Below are 19576 nucleotides of genomic sequence, written 5' to 3'. Positions count from 1 at the left end.
ATGAGGGCAGGAATAAGAGATTTTAAAAGTCTGTATTTTCCCTGGAGGTATTTAGAAGATGTGTAGATGTGGCACTTACAGCCATGTTTTAGTCTTGGACTTGGCAGTGCTGGTTAAATGGCAGGACTCAAAATCCTTTTCCAACCTAAGCATTTCTGTGATAACAGGAGAGCTCAGTGTGGAGTCACAGGGTCACAGTCTGTGTGTATCTTTTGGGAATGTTGTTTGGGAATGTTTGCTTAGCTGGGCTTGCTAAACTTGAACTAACAGCTGCAGGGAAGCATCCTATCTCATTATACACCCATGTTATTGCTACCTGGATATCTCTGTCCATGGGGAGTGTATAAATGTCACAGCAGGGCTGCGTGTTGTTTTTAATACAAAAAAAATATACTTTTGTAGGTAGTTAATGAATGAAACAACTACTGAAAGGCAAAAAACATTGTATTATTGACTAGAATGGTGAAGTGTCATGTATAATTCAAAACTTAAGTCCCTCAGGAAGAGTTCACATAATGCACATGAACTGCTGAGCTGTTTAATAAACAAGGAAACCAAAAAGGGCAGCTGTAATCCAGACATCTATTTAATGCGTACAGGTATTTGCAGCCAAGTAAAAAACAACATGGCTTTTAACATTGAGGTTGAGAGGAATGGATAATATCACTGTGGTTAAGCAAATTAGAGCAATACAGCTGTTTTCTTCTCTCAAAATGCAAGAAAATGTTATCAAACCTTTGAAACAGTGGGGGATTCATTTTTCCAGTCAAGGCTAGTGATACAGGCATTTCTAAACTGAACATCTGTGCTTGCTGCACTCTGGCAGTATGATGAGTTGGTAACTACTGAAGGAAGACATTACCAATGTACAACCTGGCAGCATTTCCCTCATTTTCAACCAGTGTTTTAGATAACTCAGTGATGTGAGAGCATCAGTTCCTTCCATGGTTAACTTTGTCATGAGAACTCAACACAATGGTGATTGCTAAAAACCTGACATTGTAATGAAAGCTCAGGTGAACCAATCTTTTCTCAGAGTGTTGTCATTGATCCATTAAATTCACTTTGCATCATTTAGCTCAGATGCTACTTTTGTTTTTTAGGGCTAAATCTGAAATGAGAATTGCCATCCCAGCAAAAGCCACTGATGCCTATCTCCAATGGGACACTGAACTGCTCTCTTTCCTTGAAGGGTCCTGCTGCCCTTTAGCATTTTGGGCAGCACTTCTGGTCAAACCAGCACCAGCTCATGTGGGCTGCATGTCCCCATCAGCAGCAGGATCCCTGCCTTGGAGTGACTGCAGTTCCTCTGGGGCCAGAGGGAAGTCAGCTTTTGTTTGTCTCTGTGTGCTCTGTTTGCTGCTGTCCAATATGCCTGACACGTGAGAGCTGATGTGAAAGCTGCAAACAGTATTTCCTACTAAAATGAAATCTGAAGAAATCAGACTGAAGAGAACCTTTTATTTTTGCATGCTATCTTTTTTTTTCATGTGTTTCTGGATGGCTCATTCCCTCATGGGGAATGAGAATATCATGAAGTGACAGATTTCAAAATTCCAAGTCAGTGCAGCCCGCTATACTAATTGCCTAGTGACCTCCCTTTTGGATCCTTGGCAAAGCCTGTCTTTTTAACAACATGTGCCTCTGCTATGACCTCTGATTATGGATGTTTAAAAAGAAGTCCTTGACTTTTCTCTCGCTTCTTGTAAAGAAATAGGTGTTGGTTTTCTTACTGTCCATTATTCCCTGTGGGCTTTCTCCAGCCACGTTTCAGCTGGGAATAAACTGAGCTGAACAGATTTGTGGTTTGGGGCAGCCTTCAGGGTGTGGAATAGAGTACTTTGGTCTCCTGCAGATGTTGTCGAATGGCAGCTGGTGGATTGCTTTGGAAGGCATTCATCCTGGAGTTTTTTTAGCCAAAGTTATCCTAAAGTGGCAGCACTAGTCTGAATGAGGCAGGTAAGATCCATTTATTGTTTTAATGAGCAAGGCCTCTGCAGAGGATGAATATCTCACCCTTTTAGACTATAGAAAGAGCCTTAGGCATCCCATGTTCAAAGTGTTAGGTTTAATATGTCTGGGTTTTTTTCTTTTCTTTTTTATAACATTTGATTGCCATATTTTGAGGTGAAGCTCACAAACAACTGATCCACCGCGAAGTCTCAAACATTGTTTCAATGGGGCTTTCTTAACCTCCTTTTTTTTCTTTTTTCTTGCATGTAGATTTCTACCAAACATTTTTAGGAGCCACCATGATGTAGCATGTAAGTGCTACAAACTGGTAACTGAGAGAATCATGTCAAAATAGCATCAGAAGGGACCTTTAAAAGTCATTAGGCCAGTGTTCTACTCTTCAGTATAAACAACTGTTCCTACAGAGCACAAAGTTTTGGTTTGTATCTTTATTAACCTGAGTGCTCTTACTCTGCTCTTTCTGTACTGACTTAAATGTTTTCCACAATGCTCCAGGATTCTTTATAAGGCCTGCCTTTTATTAAGCTAGGTGCATTTTGTTTATTACACCTCTTGGGCAACAAATGGAAGAAAATCAATCAATCTATCTATCTATCTATCTATCTGTCTGTCTGTCTGTCTATCTATCTATCTATCTATCTATCATTATATCTATCATATCTATCTATCTATCTATCTATCTATCTATCTATCTATCTATCTACCGTTAAATAACTGTTATTCCTTTTCCCATATCTTTGCCTGAAAGCCACTTAATTTCTAAATGACAATAATTTGAAAGGAAGGGGATCGTATTTTCCATTTCAAGGGAGGTTCACACCTTCCTTGGCAGGCACCAAATCTTTCCAACCATAACAAAGAATGTGGATTTTGTTTTTAATGCAAAGTTACTGCATTATGTACACATTTACAATGATAATGCTGCTGTCTGTGTGCTTGGGTGTGTAAATCTCTTGTGTCTTCCCCACTAATTTTTCTGATTCTAGCTTTAAAGCAGTTAAACATCAGTTTCCTGATTCTTGTAGATGTTTTGGGGTTCCTATTCCTGAGGTCAAAGCCTCTAAATGCCACTTGCTTGCATTAATGCCAGATTTGAATAAATCTCTCACTTCCCTTTGTGTTGGTGGTCACCCAGTCTCAAAGCAATTCATAGGCAAGGGTTCAGCAAGGTCAGTGTTTATGATATGAAATGAAGGAACTGCAGAAATAAAAGAGGGAAATACCGAAGACTTTAAAGGAATTTAGTCAAAAAGCAATACACTTTATGTGACACTTCAATTATGGAACATTTCCCTGGAAGGTGAGCCTGGCAGTCTCAAAGATTGGTACATTAAAAGTCAACACACAGAGGACTTCTATACCAAAAACATTCTTAAACCTGGACAGTCACTCCCAGGGGGCAAATCAGAAAGAACAAAAGAAAGGACCTAAAACTGAATGAAATTGTTCTCTTAACCAGAATTTTGGTGGTGAATTTTTAATGCTCTTCCTACAAAGAGACAAAGTATATCTTGAGAACGATTTCAAGTTTGTTAGCGCATTCTTTTAGATATTTTTTCCCTCCTGCAGAGCACAAGCACTTTGGTCTACAAAGCACTGTCTGGTTATTAACCATGCAAGATTCAGTACCAGGCAAATGGCAGGCATATTTCAGACAGCATTTCTCCCATCCACGAACTTTGTTTTACATTTCCAGCTGAAGCATAGGTGAAACAGCTGTGAATTGTGTCTTTTCTTAAGTAATTTCCCATGTGGATACTTGAATGGCTGAGAAGCTGTAAATGGAAGGATAAAGAAGATTTATTTCCCTGTGTCATTCAAATATGAAGTATATAGCTCTATCAAATTTGATAATGGTGATGTAAAAATAATGGCATCTTGAAAGAAATACAGACCTTACATCTGAAAGTCGCAGCAGAGCTACAACCCTTTTCTTATCATGCCCACATGCTTTTGACAGTGGAAAAATAATATGCTGAGCAGATGAAGAGGGATTTGTTGATCTGCAGGCGAATGTTCTTCAATAGTTATAACTTGTTTTAATTAATTATTTGGAAACCACATCTCTGAAATAAAATTGTGGACTTGTTTTAGCTGAAGCATATACCTGGCATTGATTGATTCAGATGCTGGGTAAAGTGGTGTTTCATGAAGTCTGCACTTCTGTTTTGCTGAAAATGACAACCTGTACAATGCTGGACTTACTTCAGGATTTTAAGAAAACATTTAGCTCTTACACCTGCCAGGATATTTGGGGCCCTATTTCCTTTGCCTAGGATGTCTGTAACTTCCATACAGAATCAGTAAGAACTGCTCATATCCTATGCTGGGAAAATAAGGCCTGTGAGCCAGTCTATTAAAACCTATTGTCTAAAGAGCAGTGCATATATAAAAATGACAGCTTTTTCAGTGGTGGTGGATGTGTTCCATCCCTTCAGTAACTCTTCCACAGCTGACTTTACATCCAAAGTGACCAGTTCCGCATTAGCCAATGGGGGATTTCACTTTCATTTCATTGTTGGGAGAATCAGCTTTAAGGGGAAAAGGTGTGTGACTTCTAACTGGAAGTACAGACCTTTCCTTCCTGATTTAGGTGAGAAAATAAGGTTTATAGGGCATTTACTTTTCATATGATATAAATGCACCTTTGAGATGTTTCTATTACTGTCATAGCAAGGTGTGCATTAAAAGGATTTTTAAGAGAAGCTGTATATCCAAGCTCCACGTGGATTGCAGAACTATAAGGTTCCAGAGCATAGTTGTTTCCCTGTACTGCATTAGAAAGCATTCCAGTAACTTTTTCCTTGTGAAGTCAGAAAAGACAAACAGTGTGCCTCTACAGAAATATAAATATTTTTCTCCAAGACATTTAGACTTTCACATGCTGTTGAAGACTGTTTTGATTTCTTTTTTATTTTTTTTCCGTCTGTAAGAGGGCCTGCATATTCCAAACCTTTTCAGGCTGGTTGTGTAGTTTTAGCTTAGGGTGGGTGTATCTCGCAGAGCTTTGGTTTGGTGAGCACTGCCAGCTATTTTTGGGCTCACATGGTTCAGTCATCTCATTGAAGCCTGAAAAAATACTTGTGTTTCATTTGGGGAGTTTTTCTTTTTCTTTTCTTTTTTTTTTTTTTATTTTTTTCAGTATTTGTTCTGCTTCTTGTTTTGAATTAGACTTTCTGCTCTTGAGCTCAAGTTGGACCATATGTGTTTGGTAACGTGCAGATCAAATGTGCACATACAAATATGTAGATATATATCTGTATACACATGATGTGTGTACACATATTACCAGTTATCATCTCCTGGTTCTGTTTTCAGTGAAGCTCCTCAAATTCTTCAGGTCTGTTATGGTTTTCAAACCAAGGTCTCTCCAAAAAACCCCCTCCACAGCCACAAGCATTTCCATTATTCTGTTTCTCTCAGTTCCCCTTTGCTTCTGCTCATTGTTTTCTGTTTATAAATCCCAGGATTGTACTTTTCTTTGCCCTAGGTTACCTCTGAACTCTGCCCTGATATGGCAGATTTTATTTTGGTTGGCTGTTCTGCCAGACTTTCCAGTTTTCAGTCTCCCTGATTTTTGTCTGATTCATGCTGTTTTTCCTTTTTTATTTCAGTGTATGGAATAGGTTCCTGGTTTTAATGAGCTTTTTGACCATAATGTCTGAAAATTAAGGCCAAAGATTGAGCAGCTCTGCCCCATCCTCAAAATGGAATGTTTCCCTAACAGGGTTCCTAAGCAAACAAGATTTCTGCAACAAAATTCTATTTTTTGCATACATGCCTTCTTCTCTTTTTTTCTTGTTTTAATGGCTTGGAAATTTCCTGGTTCTCTGCTCTCCAGGGGAAAATGTTGTTTATGTAGCATATGCCACTAATATTTTCTTAATGTTATGAGTAAGTGGGCAGGATTGGTCAGTCCATGAAAAAAACCCACTATTCTGTCTCTTAAGTTTAGATTAGAAGCTTCATGATAATGCATGTAGTAAGAATAATTAATCTCTATAATAATGGCAGCATTTTTTTTCTGTGTAGAGAATATATATTTACACCCTTCTAAGAGCACCAGGCATATTAACTGGGTTCGTGTTTGCATTTTACTCTACCTGACTACATAAGATGCCGTTTAAGGCATATTTTCTTTTGGTAAAATTCCACTGGAAATAACAAAGCAGCTTCTGCTTTAGACAGTGGGTGTGTTTTGCCAGAACTCTGAAAAGGTTGCATTTTACTAATACATTATCTGATTTAATAATTTACTAATACAAATTATTAGTAGTAATTTACTAATACAAATCATCCCTGTAGCATATTTTGGTCTGAGTTGGAGCACAGCTGAGCTGTAAAGCCTGCATGAAGGAGCATTTCTGGCCCCTGATACATAAAACTCCCATTTGTAACCTAGTGCAGATTCTAATACAGAAAACCAGTGGTATATGCCATTAGCAGTGTATATATGGTTTAGAAAAGGAGGAAAAATTCTGGGGAGGTCTCCAGTGCAAAGGTTTAGCAATTATAATGAAGTACCAACCTGGTTAAGAAAACAGAGTCTCAAAATTTGTGCCTTAGGTGGGATCTAAGAAAGCCTCTTGAAGAACAGGCTGTTTTCTGTAATTAAATATGATTATGTATCACTGCACTGGTATTAGCACTGGTTAGTTCAGCAGACTGATACTGCAGGAAGGAGGCCCAGCTATCATGCTGGATTTGATTCTGTGAGCTTTGTAGCTGTTTACTTCTTTTTCCTTTGCTGCAGTTGCTGCATAACATTTAGAGAAAGTCAATATATCCTGAGCTCTTACAGCCTTGGCAGGATCAGCACTGATTGCAAAAACATGAGCAGAAATTTCTTTGTCCCTAAACAGCAATAAAGTGTCTGAAGCTGCTTTCCACAGGAAAGATCACAGTCAGAAGCATCTTGCCTCTCCTTGATTTAGCATCAAAAAGAAGTTAACCAAGAGCAGCTCTGCTGGAGGTTGTTGTTGTCCAATTCAGGACAGAATAACAAACTTTTATATTCCTTACTTAAATACTGTAGTCAATCATTTACATCAGTACATCTTTTTCCCTATGTGTTACTTAATTATCTTAATAGATACTTGTGCTTCTGCAATGACAAGTGTTTCATAGCAATAAGATTATCTAAGGAAAAAAATAGTTTGTGTAAAAGAATTTTGTTTTGCAGTGCTGTAGGGAAAAGGTGTCACTGCTCTCTCCATGGCTGCTGCATTTGCCTTTTAAAGGAAACCTGATTTATAGTTAAATGTTTGGGAAGATGGGTAAAGGACCAAGGTGAGTGCTAGCAGTGCCAAGGAGAAGTGGGAAATTTGTGAGAGGGTAAGCTGAAGGAAATTTCTCTGTGCTTTGTAACATACAAGGACAACAAGTTGGAAATGTTGGTGGGAGGAGATGAAACACCTGGATCCTGTGTTTTAACCCCTCATGTTCTCATGTGAGCCCCTTCCTCTTTTATTCAGAACCACCTTTTTGGCTTAGGAGTCTTGGGTGAGGAATCTCACTGAATAACTTTGGCCAAGCTGGTCTGTAGCTGCCCACATCTGTTATGAAACCTCATCAGAAACTGGTGTCCTTTGCAGTCCTCTGGCACTGAGACAGTTTATGTAAGAGATTATAGATGACAGTCTGTAGCCATTCACCTGTGACACACGGATATACTGTGTATTACTGCCACTTAATGTATTTTGCTCTTCTCCTGCCAATGTTTTTCCTATAGTATCATTTATTAATACTTCAATTTGAGGCCAATGCCTTGAATGCCCAGTAGGGAAAGGTTCCTGCAGGGAACAGTCCTGTGGGCAAAAACCCACTTTGATTTCTTACCAGCAATGTAATGTTTCCCTGTTTGCCTACATAAGTGTCTAGGACATTGTTTAAACAATATTATGCTTCTTCTTCTCCAAATTGGGTGAAGCTCATAGATCAGATTTTTTAAAATATTGCTTTGATTTTCAAATGTTCACAAAAACATAATGTAAGGCTAAGTTGTTGGGTTTTTCTTAGAAAAATGGGTATCAGCTGTTATTCTGATCAATTTATAATTGCACCATGCAGAATAGCAGAACTGAACTTGAGCTCTCACTGCATGGTCACAAAGACTTGGAACCCTTGTTGCAATTATGAAGATAGTAGTTCAAGGGCACATTTTGCAGCTGAGGTAGGAGTTCAAGGCCAGCTTGGATGGGGCCCTGAGCAACCTGATCTAATGAATGGCATCCCTAGCTGTGGCAGGGAGGTTGGGTGCTAAACTTTTCTGTGATTCTGTGATATTAGGGCAATTCATATGGGCATTCTCATTAACCTATACACCATTTCTCATGAAACTCCATTGGAAAGATACCAAACACAAGTATAAAGCAATACTCTTCAAAGAAAGCAAGATCTGCAGCAGGAGGTAGTATCTTCTGATGGCCAAACAGGCTGTTCTTGGCTGTAGCTTAGACAATCATGACAGCACTGTCACCATGGAGTCCTCTTCGTTCTCTTCAGTGGTAGTTGTCCAACTGAGTTGCTGTTCTGGAGAGGAAAAAAATAGTATTTTTTTAACAAATGTCTGTTCTTTGCTCCAAATTTGCTTTAAAATATTACCCCTCATCCAGACCATAGCATAAAATCCATTCCCAGGGAAGTGGGCAGCAGCACAAGCTGTGGCAGGAGAGCTCAGTGAGTCCTTACGCAGAGGGAGCACTGCTGAGCCCCCAGAAAACACCACCACCACCACTGAACTCCCTGACACTGCTGAAATGGATTCCTAAAAACAAAATCATTTCTTCAAGGAGTAAGGAAGAGTTTCTCAGGCTCTTGTACCTTCCTGTAAAGCTTCTGTTCCTGGGCTTGGAGTCAGATTGAGCACTGGGCAATATCAGGGCAATTTCTGAATTCAAAATAGTGTTTGGATTTTCACTTACAAAATCTTTACTTCTCGATTTTGATCTACAATATAAAACAAATCTTTATTTATATCTTGATAGGATATCTTGGAGAGAAGACTCTATATGCTTCCCCAATTGAAATTCTATTCAAATAGTTCAATTAACTTCTCTGACTTCTAGCTGTTGCCAAGCATGAAGAATTAAACTGCCTCTTGTAAAATGTGTCAGAAAGACCACGATTTAGAGTCTCCATCAAAAACCGACAAAGCATTAAAAGAGCAGCTGGGCCTGACTGCTAATGAGAGGAGAGGATTGTGTTCAGTGTCACCTCTGAGAGCTCCCAGAGCAAAATAAGGAATGTCACAGGTTTGTGAGCACAGCCTGCAGCTAAGGTGTGCATTTATGTACATCTCCTGGGTGTAAAACTTGTTCATTTCTGCTACAAAAGCCACTGGTCCTGCACTGAAGTCTTTCATTTCCTCTGTCACTAGTGAACAGATGGTTGCCCTTGAAGTTTGCAGGTTTTGCATGAGGCCATACCTGCTGAAATGTATTTCCATGGAGAGGGTGGTTTGGAGAGGGTCGTCTGGATCTTTTCCCAAAGCATGCATTTTCTCCACCCAGAAATATTCTATTAGGCAGGTATGCTTCAGCAAGGTAAAATTACTTAAATCACCCCCAATGCTTGTAATTTCTGCCTTACTTGTTTTGTTAGAACACTGATATGTTAAATGTTTCCTAGCCCAAAAAAGAAGAATAAAATCCATTCATTGCAGCCTAAATGCCTTTGATTTATGGATCTCTGATTCATCCTGACAGCTGCTTAAAAATTCATGTCAAATTCTGCATTAGTGTTGGCCAGAAAAAGAAAAGAAATGTGTTAGGGAACAAGAGTGCCACAAAATGCGGTTCCCACTGTGGGTGTGTTTAATGAAAGGCAGGGGTAGCATTTAACTTGCCAGGGAAGCATCAGTACATGTTACTAGATCCTTTCTCTTTTTTAAATCTGTTGAGGAAATGTGTACTGGGGTATAAAAATGCACCTCGAACACTGATGTCTCATTATGTTATTTCCTTTCTTTCATTTGCATACTTTTTACATATGTTGCAGCTTATGTGAAACTGAGATAATACAAATATTTTGTTTAAAAAGGGATAAAAGAAAAATAAATTATAAATTACTTTATTTTCCTTTTATTTTCTTCCTAATGTGAACATATTTGAGATTTAAAACATAGCTTAATAGCATGATTAATAAATAGCATTCTCTATAATGTCTTGGAGAAATTATCATAAAATCAGTAAAACATAAAAAAAAATCTGATTGTTATTTGTCACTGCTCTGGTTATTTTTTCCAACAATGCTTCATTACAAGTGGTAATATTTTCCAAGAAAATAACCAGATAGTCTGAAATTTTAAATATATTAAGGGTTTGAATAAATAAAAGCATCTGTTTTCCTCTTGGAATAACAGTGTCTTCTACATTGCATTTCAAAAAAGTTTTATTTAGTATACATCCATGGCAATTTGCTTAGTGTCCTGTGCCCAGAAATATACTAAAGCTATATTAAACTATAATATAATTGAACATGATTAAACTACATTGTTAAAGTTTTTTAAGACGTGCAAGATTCAAGATGATTAAATTGTTAGGATAGTACCTGTGTTTTCTGCTGGGTTTGTCTCTGTCTCCATTTTCATGGAGATGTCCATGCAGTGTCCTGGGTTGTACTGACCATGATGTTAAAGGTCAGTGCTGGATAAGTCACTTGGACAGAGTGGTGGCTTTTGAGAGCAGTTGATTAAATTCAGTCATATTGGCTGTGGAATTTTTCACTGTGGGGTTTTTTTTGGCTATGCATGAGATTGGTGTTTCAGTTTTCCTGTAGAATGATTTTTTTTTTTTTTTAAAGATGGGGAAAAGAACAAAGGAAGTCATTTGGACAGCTAAGCCCTGCTCCAGACAATTTTTCTTTTTGACTGCAGGAAAATTACTGGCGTGGCACCAGTGCCCTTCTCAGCCACTTTGAGACTTGGCAAATTTTCCCTAGGCCATTAGGGTAATGTTTGCATTAGCCTTTTGTAATAAATAAGTATCAGAAGAGTTGCAAGGCTAGATTTGTCTTGACTGCTGATGGTAGACTTGCTAGGAAAAAATCAAGGGGAATAGCTGAAATACAGCAATGCTTTATAGTATCAGCAGGAAGGTTAAGTTTCCAGTCATGAATATCTGAAACTCCTGACTCAGCAAAACGTTTGATCCTCTCTATCCATTGAGTGACCTGTTCATAATCAGGGAAGTGTTATGATGGAAAGCCTCTTGAGGGAAAGAGGGTGGTGTTTGCACTTGTGCTCTGAGCCTTGAGAGACCAGGGCTCACTTCCCAGCCTCATGGCACATTTCTCTGTCTGCCACAGCTATTTCAGTGCCTCCAGCTGATGCAGGCACCCAGCAGAATTTTATAAAATTTCCACCACAATTAGGGTTTTCTGCTGAGCACCATCCCCACGTGTACATCCAAAGGCCTTACAAACACCTCGTGGACTTCAGCATCCAAATCCATTTGAAAACCTGGGCTATACCTCCCAGGATTTCTTAGTGGAGAAACGTCTGAGCTGGACTTTGAGGAGCAGGATGCAGTGCTGAACTGGTGAGGCTCACATTGGGTAGCAGCTTGGAGGGAGAGGAATGCTGCTGAAAATACAAGTCACCCTCCCACACCTCCATTTGTGGCCCAGGGATCCCTTCCATCTCCATGAGTGCCCCATGGCTGCAGTGCTTTCTCCTCCTGCCACAGTAAAATGACAGACAGCCATGGGATTAACAGCATCAGCCAATTTCCTGGGATTTCATGTCAAATTCGGAGGCCCCACCCCAGCACAGCTCTTTGAGTTCAGACACTCCCAGTTTTACCTCTCTAAATGCCAGTTTGTGACCATTTCATTTGCTGCTGCTCCTAGCACTTTTTTACATTACAATACACCCTGTCTGCCCTTAGCTGCTTAGAGGAATTGGCTATTGCAAAACATAGTTTAGGTGTAAAAATTGTCTACGTGCTTGTTTCATGAAGTGAAAGAACAGAATATCCCTAATATTAAACTGTAAAGCAGTGATCATTTATTTGTAAGGCCATTAAAGGCATTAAAGGCATTTAACAACCTGATGATTCCCAGATAATTTCAGACCACATATATTTCATGTACACAGGGGATTTAAAATTAAAAGGAAAATACTTTCAGCAATGTCTGATGCAGGTAACATCAAAAAGTGCTGTACAGAGAGGAAAACAGGTGTAAAGTTGAGGATAGTTGGATCAGTGGAGGGCCCAGTTCACAGGGTCATGGCAGAAGGCCTGGCAGCACTGTAGGAAGTCCCTGCTTCATCCCATTAGTGGGATTTTGCTGCCTCAGCAGTGCTGACGTGCATTTTTGTGGAATTGATCAGTGATCTTGACTGTAAATGTTATCAGTTGAAGAGCCCAGCTCCCAGCAAAGAGTCACAAATTCCTGCATGGCCTTGGGCTGTGGGAGCCACTGGGAGCATGTGGAGCTGCTCTCTGGGTGCCAGCCTGGTGCAAGAGCAGTGATGCTTTGGTGAGTTCTCGTTGTGAAACCATGTGGGAATCTGTGATTGAAAGTGTTTCTGATCCGAATGCAGAGTTTGGAGGGGCTTCTCTGACAGACTCATGGCCCTGCAAAACAGACTGTCATAAATGTGTATGGGGTGTTGGGTGCAGTGCACCTCTCTTTTTGCAGTGTTTGCAGCAATGTCATCCAGATAAGCCTCAGTAAAATAGACATGGGGCCATTAGAGAGGGTCCAAAGAAGGGCCACAGGGATGGTGAAGGGCCTGAAGGGGAAGTTATGTGAGGAGGGGCTGAGGTCACTTGGTCTGTTCAGCCCAGAGAGGAGGAGACTGAGGGGAGACCTCAGTGCGGTTATAACTTCATCAGGAGGGGAAGCAGCAGGGCAGGCACTGATCTCTTCTCTCAAGTGAGCAGTTATGGGACCTGAAGAAATGGCATGAAGCTGTGTCAGGGGAGGTTTAGGTTGGATGCTGAGAAAAGATTTTTCACCCAAAGGATAGCTGGGCCCTGGAACAGCCTCCGGAGGGAAGTGGTCACAGCACCAAGCCTCACAGAGTTCAAGAAGCATTTGGACAAAGTTCTCAGGCACAGGGTGGAATTCTTAGGATGTCCTGTGCAGGGCCAGGAGTTGGACTTCAGTGATCTTTGTGAGTCCCTTCCAACTCAGGATAATCTGTGATTCTAAGATTGCCTTTTGGTGGTCACTTGATTTACCTAAAGTTCCTTCGCTCTCTCTGTCTGCTAGGCCTAGAAGATGTGGTAGCAATAATGATTCCCGAGCCCAAAGGCAAGGAGATAGTGAGCCTGCTGGAGAGGAACATCACGGTGATGATGTACATCACCATCGGGACGCGCAACCTGCAGAAGTACGTCAGCCGCACCTCGGTGGTGTTCGTCTCCATCTCCTTCATCGTGCTGATGATCATCTCCCTGGCATGGCTGGTCTTCTACTACATCCAGAGGTTCCGCTACGCCAACGCCAGAGACAGAAATCAGGTCAGCAGGGCTGGAGAGACTGCTTGTGTTTCCAAAACATCACCGCGGGGTTTGTTGTAGGAGTAAAAGTTAAAGAAATTGTCTGTGTGTAGTAAAAACAGGCAACCAAAGGAAAGCCCAATAAAGGTGAAAAGAATAGGAACATTAAAATGACTGGGAAAATCCAAAACTTATGCCAGTATAGATGGGATTCAAGGAAAAACAGAAATTAATAGTGTATGTATATTATGGGGTTTTTCCTTATGCAAAACACAAAAAAATAGACAGAAAGGTGATGTTTATTTGTGAAAATATTGTTGTGGTACATATAGCCAAATGTCATAGCAATGTGTACAACTAAAGACCCTTGAGATCAAAATGCTTTGTGAGGTATGTGTGTTTCAAGCAGTGTTCTTGATGAGTGAAGAAAGGGGAAAAAAAAAACCTATTCTCACTTTAATGCTTTCTTAGAAGGATCTTGGGCTAGAAAGAGAAGTGTTGCTCTTCATTTGACAATGATCACTGAACAGGACTGCAGTGATAGCCACTAGTGTTATTAAACCATTGTTATTGGTTTTGGCATCTTGTCCAAAGCCCTTGAAAGAGATAAAAAGCCTATAGAGCTGAAGAGACGTCAGTAGCAGTGGTTTTGTAAAGCACTGCCCATCTTTATGGTAGTTCAGCAGTGAATAATAATAGCAACAATAATAGTAAATGTAATATTTTCTTGGCCAGATGCAGCTATCTCAGCAGAACTGGGAAGCTGAGGCTTGTACATTTCAACCTAATGGTACAGTAGAAAATGTTATCAACACATGAAATTTGAAGAGATAACCATTTTACTGTACTGTAAAAAATGCACTGTAATTCAGAGAGCTTTCTGAACCCTCAATAAATTACTGTCAGGACCAGGAGGGTTACCTAGCTTATTCTGCAGAAAAGGTAAAACTCAGAGTATGAACTATCATTTGGTAGAGAAAAGCCCTGCTACACACTCTGTAACAAATACTTGACATGTAGGAATCCCTCGCCTTCCCCCATTGAAATTCAGGCATCCTCTGAGATGGAGAGCAGCTGCTCTGTATTTACAGACAGAAAGAATGTATTTTCCATTTAAATATACAGTCTGGAATTTTGGATAGCAAGAACGAGACTATCCCAGCTGGAATTGGAACATCATTGGCAGCAGATTCGCTGTGACTGCAGCGTCTGGGGTAATTTTTAGATGCTTTGTCTGCAGAAGCACATGCGTGCCTAATTTGTGTGTGTGAGTAAGTGTGCTTTCAGTCAAGTAATTATACAGGCAGCTTAGCAGTGTAAATAGACATACATAAACATGAAACTCAGCAAAATAGGAAGCTCATTCAGGTAATATGTTGTAGTTTGAAACTGATGTCTTTATATGTTCAAACATATTTCCTTTTCAGTATTTTCTTTCCAATGTTTGAATGAGACCTACATGTGCACAAGCAGTTGTCCTATGGAGAGGTTTTAACAGCTTGGTTATTATGCTAGTTCTGTTCTTTAGAAGAATTAGAAAGGATGCCTCCTAAGTAATTACATATTATTAATTATTAATATTATTATTTTGAAGGGAAAAACTGGGCAATTATAAGGGGCAACCTAAAAAGTCTTCATGCAGTTTTCTTCATACAGTTTTGTCTGACATCTAGTCTCTTTGTTAGCTCTTTTCATATGAAAACAGTAGCAATATGCAAACAAAACTCTATTATTTGTGTTAATGGGTTGCTGTGGCTTTTTAGTCTTGTTTCTTTTAGTCCTGGCTACAGAATATAATGATGTAGGTAGTTCAGAAGAGCTCAGCTTGCTCTTGCCCTTCCCATGAGTTTCCTCTTTGTTTTCCATCAGGTTCTGGGTTTTCTTTTTCTTTGACACATTCTGTTGTAGTTCAAGGATGGGATCACAAATTTCTGATCAAAATCATGCTGTCCTTTTGTCAGGCCTCATAAACACTTTTGTGTAGTCCCTCTCTCTCTGGTGTCTCTCCAAGTCCACTTCCTTTCTTTCACTAGGTGTAAGTTTCTGAGCAAGCAGTAAATCCAAAACAAAGTGATTTGGTTGCCATCAAGAAAGCAGTGAGTCCAGATATTGAGAGAGGAAGCCAGAGAGACTGAAAAATCTCCTGGAATCATTTGCTGTGACTCCACAGTGAGATGAAACCTGGACATAGTCCATCTACATCCTCAGCCACCACTCTTACTCATCATGTGTGCAAAATCTAAGTTCACATGCCAGGAGGAAGACACAGCTTACTCCAATTAGGTGCCTGATTTTGATGAGTGGAGAATCAGGATTTCAGAGATTCTTGCTGAATGCCATGGTCTATTCATCCCCACTTGGCTGAGGATCAGTGCAGTAGAGCACGGAATTGTCTTCCACCATGGGCTTGTGCACCTACAGGCAGGGTGTCAGCTACAAACGTGGTGAGATATCTATTTTTATTTTAATTTTCTATTTTAATACATTTAATTTTTGAGAGTACCTCTGGCACAGACAACTGTACATTACATATGGAAGTAGAAGATAGGTAGTAATATTCACATTGATTGAACCTTTTTTCCCATCTAACGAGATGTCCAGGAGGTTGGTAGTTGCCTTGTTGATGAATCCTTTCGACATGAAGAGAATAAATTTGTGTAAGAAAATCTGTTTCCTCAGCAGCTTGCTCCTGGAGGGCTCCTGAAGATGAGAGAGTTGAGAGATTTTGTAAAAGGCTGTGGAAATTGTTTAAATCAAGAAATATCACATTGTAGAGCTAATTGGAAGCAGAATTAGAATTACATGACAAGTTAAGTTCCAGAGACAATTCAGCATTGCCATCTCCTCAAGACCACTGCATCTGACATGCTTAACTCCTTCCAGTCCAGTACTGAATGTTGCAGCATTGCTAATGAGATTATGAGATTTATGACTGTAAATCTCTAAGCCTCACTTTAAACCCTTAAACTGCTGTAATGCCTCTTATCTTTTGGGAAAAATAATTGGTTATTGATAGCATGCCTTGCATTCAAATGGGAGAATCCTTTGAAGTTAAGACTTTAGACCAAGAAATTCCTGTTCTTTCAGAAACTAAATTATTCTTATTTATGTGTAAGTTATGAACTTATCTATATTTATGATAGATAAGAGAAAGAAAACATGAAAGCAATCAAGTCAAAGATGTAGAGGAGTTTTTAATCTTGTCCTTTCCCCTTCAAGAATGTGCAAAAAAGAACTGAGACATTTCATTCATTAAAGTAATAGTAATGATAAAAAGGGATCACAAGCACTTTCTGAAGCATGACATAATGGCTCTTGTCTGGCTGCATGTTATCAGTCTGTCTTTGATTCATATTAAAGAACCAAACAGCTGACAAGAAATGTTTCCAACTCTCATTGATTCTTTTATTTAAGGGAGACTCTGAGAAAGATGGACCACAGAAAGAGATGTTGTCTAACTACAAGATACTCCTTCATGTGCAATAATTAAGGTGCTGGAAAGCTCATATGTAAATCTCCTTTATAGCCAAGATTGTCTTCACCTCTTTAGCCAGATCTGAAATTGCACTCTGCTGTCAATATTGCGTGTGTTTTGTCAGCCTTTCCAATCCAACAAACTTACTGTCTAAATTTAATCTAGTGATTTTAATTGAATCTGAAGACCAAAGTGGCAGTTTAGTGGTCACATCTGTGTGGTGATTACGTCTCAGCTTATGAATTACCTCAAACTTTCTTCTGTTTTTGGCCGCATGCTCTCAGCCCCTCCAGCTGGAAGCCCTTGCTGCTGACAGGCCCCTCTGAACTCTGCAGTTTCCCAGCTCAGAAAGTTGAATGTCTTCTGGATCACCAAAGGCCCTAAGGGTCTCTCCTCTCTAGCAACACATGGCTGGAAATGTGTTTGGGGAAAGGAGGCGAAGGGAAGGGTTCAGGTCATTTATTGGTGGCAAATTGGAACGTGCTGTGTCATGAACTGTTTTAAAGAAAACATTGGAGTGGGCATTGCTGCATGAAACCATGTGAGAGAGGCATGGAAAAACAAGGAATGCCCAGAGCAGGGTCACAGGATGGTCTGGGGGCAGAAGCACATGGCAGCTGTGCTTCCAGCTGCAGAAAGGGTGGCCAGAGAGGAGTCAGGATCAGCCTCTTCCTGGAAGTGCACAGGCTAATGGTCACAAATTACCAGAAAGGGAAATTCCATTAGTGTGTTTAGAGAAGAAAAGAGGCCGAGATTGGTCAAGCGCTGGAACAAATTATCCACAGAGGTTGTGAAATCTCCTTTCTTGGAGATAGTCAAAACTTGACTAACGCAGCTCTGACTTTGAAGTTGATCCAGCCTTGAGCAGGGGGTGGGAATGCATGACCTCCCAAAGGCTTTTCCAGCCTGTGAGGCTGTCTCCAGACTGCCTTGTGGCTGGATTAGCACAAGTGAGCAGCCAGGTCCTTTTGCACTGACACAGGACAAGCTCCATGGCTGGCCAGTGACTGTGTGAGCTGCCCTGCGATGCTCCCAGCCTCTTGCAAGGAGCAGAAATGTCCTTTTCCAGTGTCTGAGCACAGGGTACTTTGTGTCAGGCTTTAATCCATGTGGCTGTGACCCTGCAATGCTCCCAGCCTCTTGCAAGGAGCACACATGTCCATTTGCAGAGTCTGAGCACAGGGTGCTTTGTGTCAGGCTTTAACCCTGGTGGCTGTGACCCTGCCAGCACAGTAACAGTGTTTTGGAAATGTGGGGGAACAGTCAGAAACATCACGTGGTAATCACTTTATGGTCCACTGGAGGAAATGATAGAAAGGCAAAGAATGAGTAAATGGTTATGTATGGACAGGATGTTACTGCTGGACTATATAGTGCTGTACCTGTAAGAAACTGCAGATGCTTCCACCTCATTTTTATGAAATAGGCAACTTGGTATTGCAGGAAAAAAGACAGGAGAGATTATTCAGAGTTTTTGTAGTTAAAAAATTTAACAGCTCACTTTCAGAAGTTGTATCCTGCTGAAGATCATGAACTAGTTATGGAATATGTAAGAATAAAGTTCAGCCTTCACTCTGCTAACTGCCCAGTATTTTTTTATGTTTAACAAGTGTCATTAAAAAAAGAGAGGGAAGAAGTAGGATAACCAAATAATGGACTTGTTACCTGCATTGGTACGCACTGCTGCAGCGTCAAACACCTATTGTTCACCCTGTTGTTGAACACCTATTGCCCTTTTTATGAATTATTATGTTTATATCTATACACTCTCCTGTTCCATGTAGTTAAAGTTATTAAGAAGCCTAGGGAGGAAAAGGTTTGATTTGTGCATGATGAGATGCTCTTTGCTTAGAGCCACTTTTGTGTTGCAGCGGCGCCTTGGAGATGCTGCGAAGAAAGCAATCAGCAAGCTGCAAGTCAGGACCATCAGGAAAGGTGACAAGGTAATATTTCAAATTGTTGTTACTTGTTACTAAATTAAACTCTGTGCTGGGGATTCCTGCAGACCTCTGGAACAACCAGGCAGAACAGAAATGCCAATTGCTTGTTTAGCTGCTGTGTCCTTCAGCACTGGTAAGCAAGTTACGGGTGAAGCTGAGTGTGGAGAGGGGGTGATTTGGTTAAAGATGCAAAAAATTCTGAAAGTTAAAACATACAAACTAAATCTGCATGCTTCCCAGTGCAAATTTCCAGCTGGAAACGTGTCAGAAAATCTGACTTGCTGCTTTTGAAATGCGTTACTGGATTTGCAATGTGCTTCAGTGATTGTTTTACTTTGTCACATAGGCTCGTCTATGAAGAGATTAGCTAACAAACTAAGAAATAAATATGATGAATATTCTCTTTCCTGTAGGAAACTGAGCCAGACTTTGATAACTGTGCTGTTTGTATTGAAGGCTACAAGCCCAATGATGTTGTCAGGATATTGCCTTGCAGGTAAATTGAATGTGCTTTTAGTTCTAATGATCTCTACTTCAAGACAGTCTCTGCTCTCAGTTTCATAGTGGTGAGATTACCTGAGAACTCGGGGAGGGAAGGGTAAATTTATTATTTTGGCCTGTTCTGAATCTCTTGGTAAAGATATCTGAAATGCCTCTTTATTTTACATGAAGTGAAACTAGTGATTGGTGGTGAGACCCTGAGGGTTTCGTGTGGTAGTCAGAAATTTTGTCTGACC

At 40.1% G+C, this 19576-nt stretch overlaps 1 protein-coding gene across 1 annotated transcript in view; it reads left to right on the top strand.

Annotated features, from left to right (window-relative positions):
• RNF150 (ring finger protein 150) overlaps window positions 1-19576 on the top strand; it is a 71440-nt gene that overhangs the window by 29167 nt on the left and 22697 nt on the right. Inside the window, exons 2-4 of the mRNA XM_054295485.1 lie at window positions 13195-13445; window positions 18771-18842; window positions 19253-19335. Coding sequence (XP_054151460.1) covers window positions 13195-13445; window positions 18771-18842; window positions 19253-19335 — 406 coding nt within the window. The remainder of the gene's footprint in view (window positions 1-13194; window positions 13446-18770; window positions 18843-19252; window positions 19336-19576) is intronic.

The sequence above is a fragment of the Melozone crissalis genome, unplaced genomic scaffold (assembly GCF_028551555.1).
Source record: "Melozone crissalis strain CALT ecotype California unplaced genomic scaffold, PUWL_Pcris_2 ptg000006l_1, whole genome shotgun sequence".
NCBI classification, from domain to species: domain Eukaryota; kingdom Metazoa; phylum Chordata; class Aves; order Passeriformes; family Passerellidae; genus Melozone; species Melozone crissalis.
The sequence above is the reverse complement of the archived record's forward strand: the minus strand, read 5'-3'. Positions and strand labels throughout refer to the sequence as shown.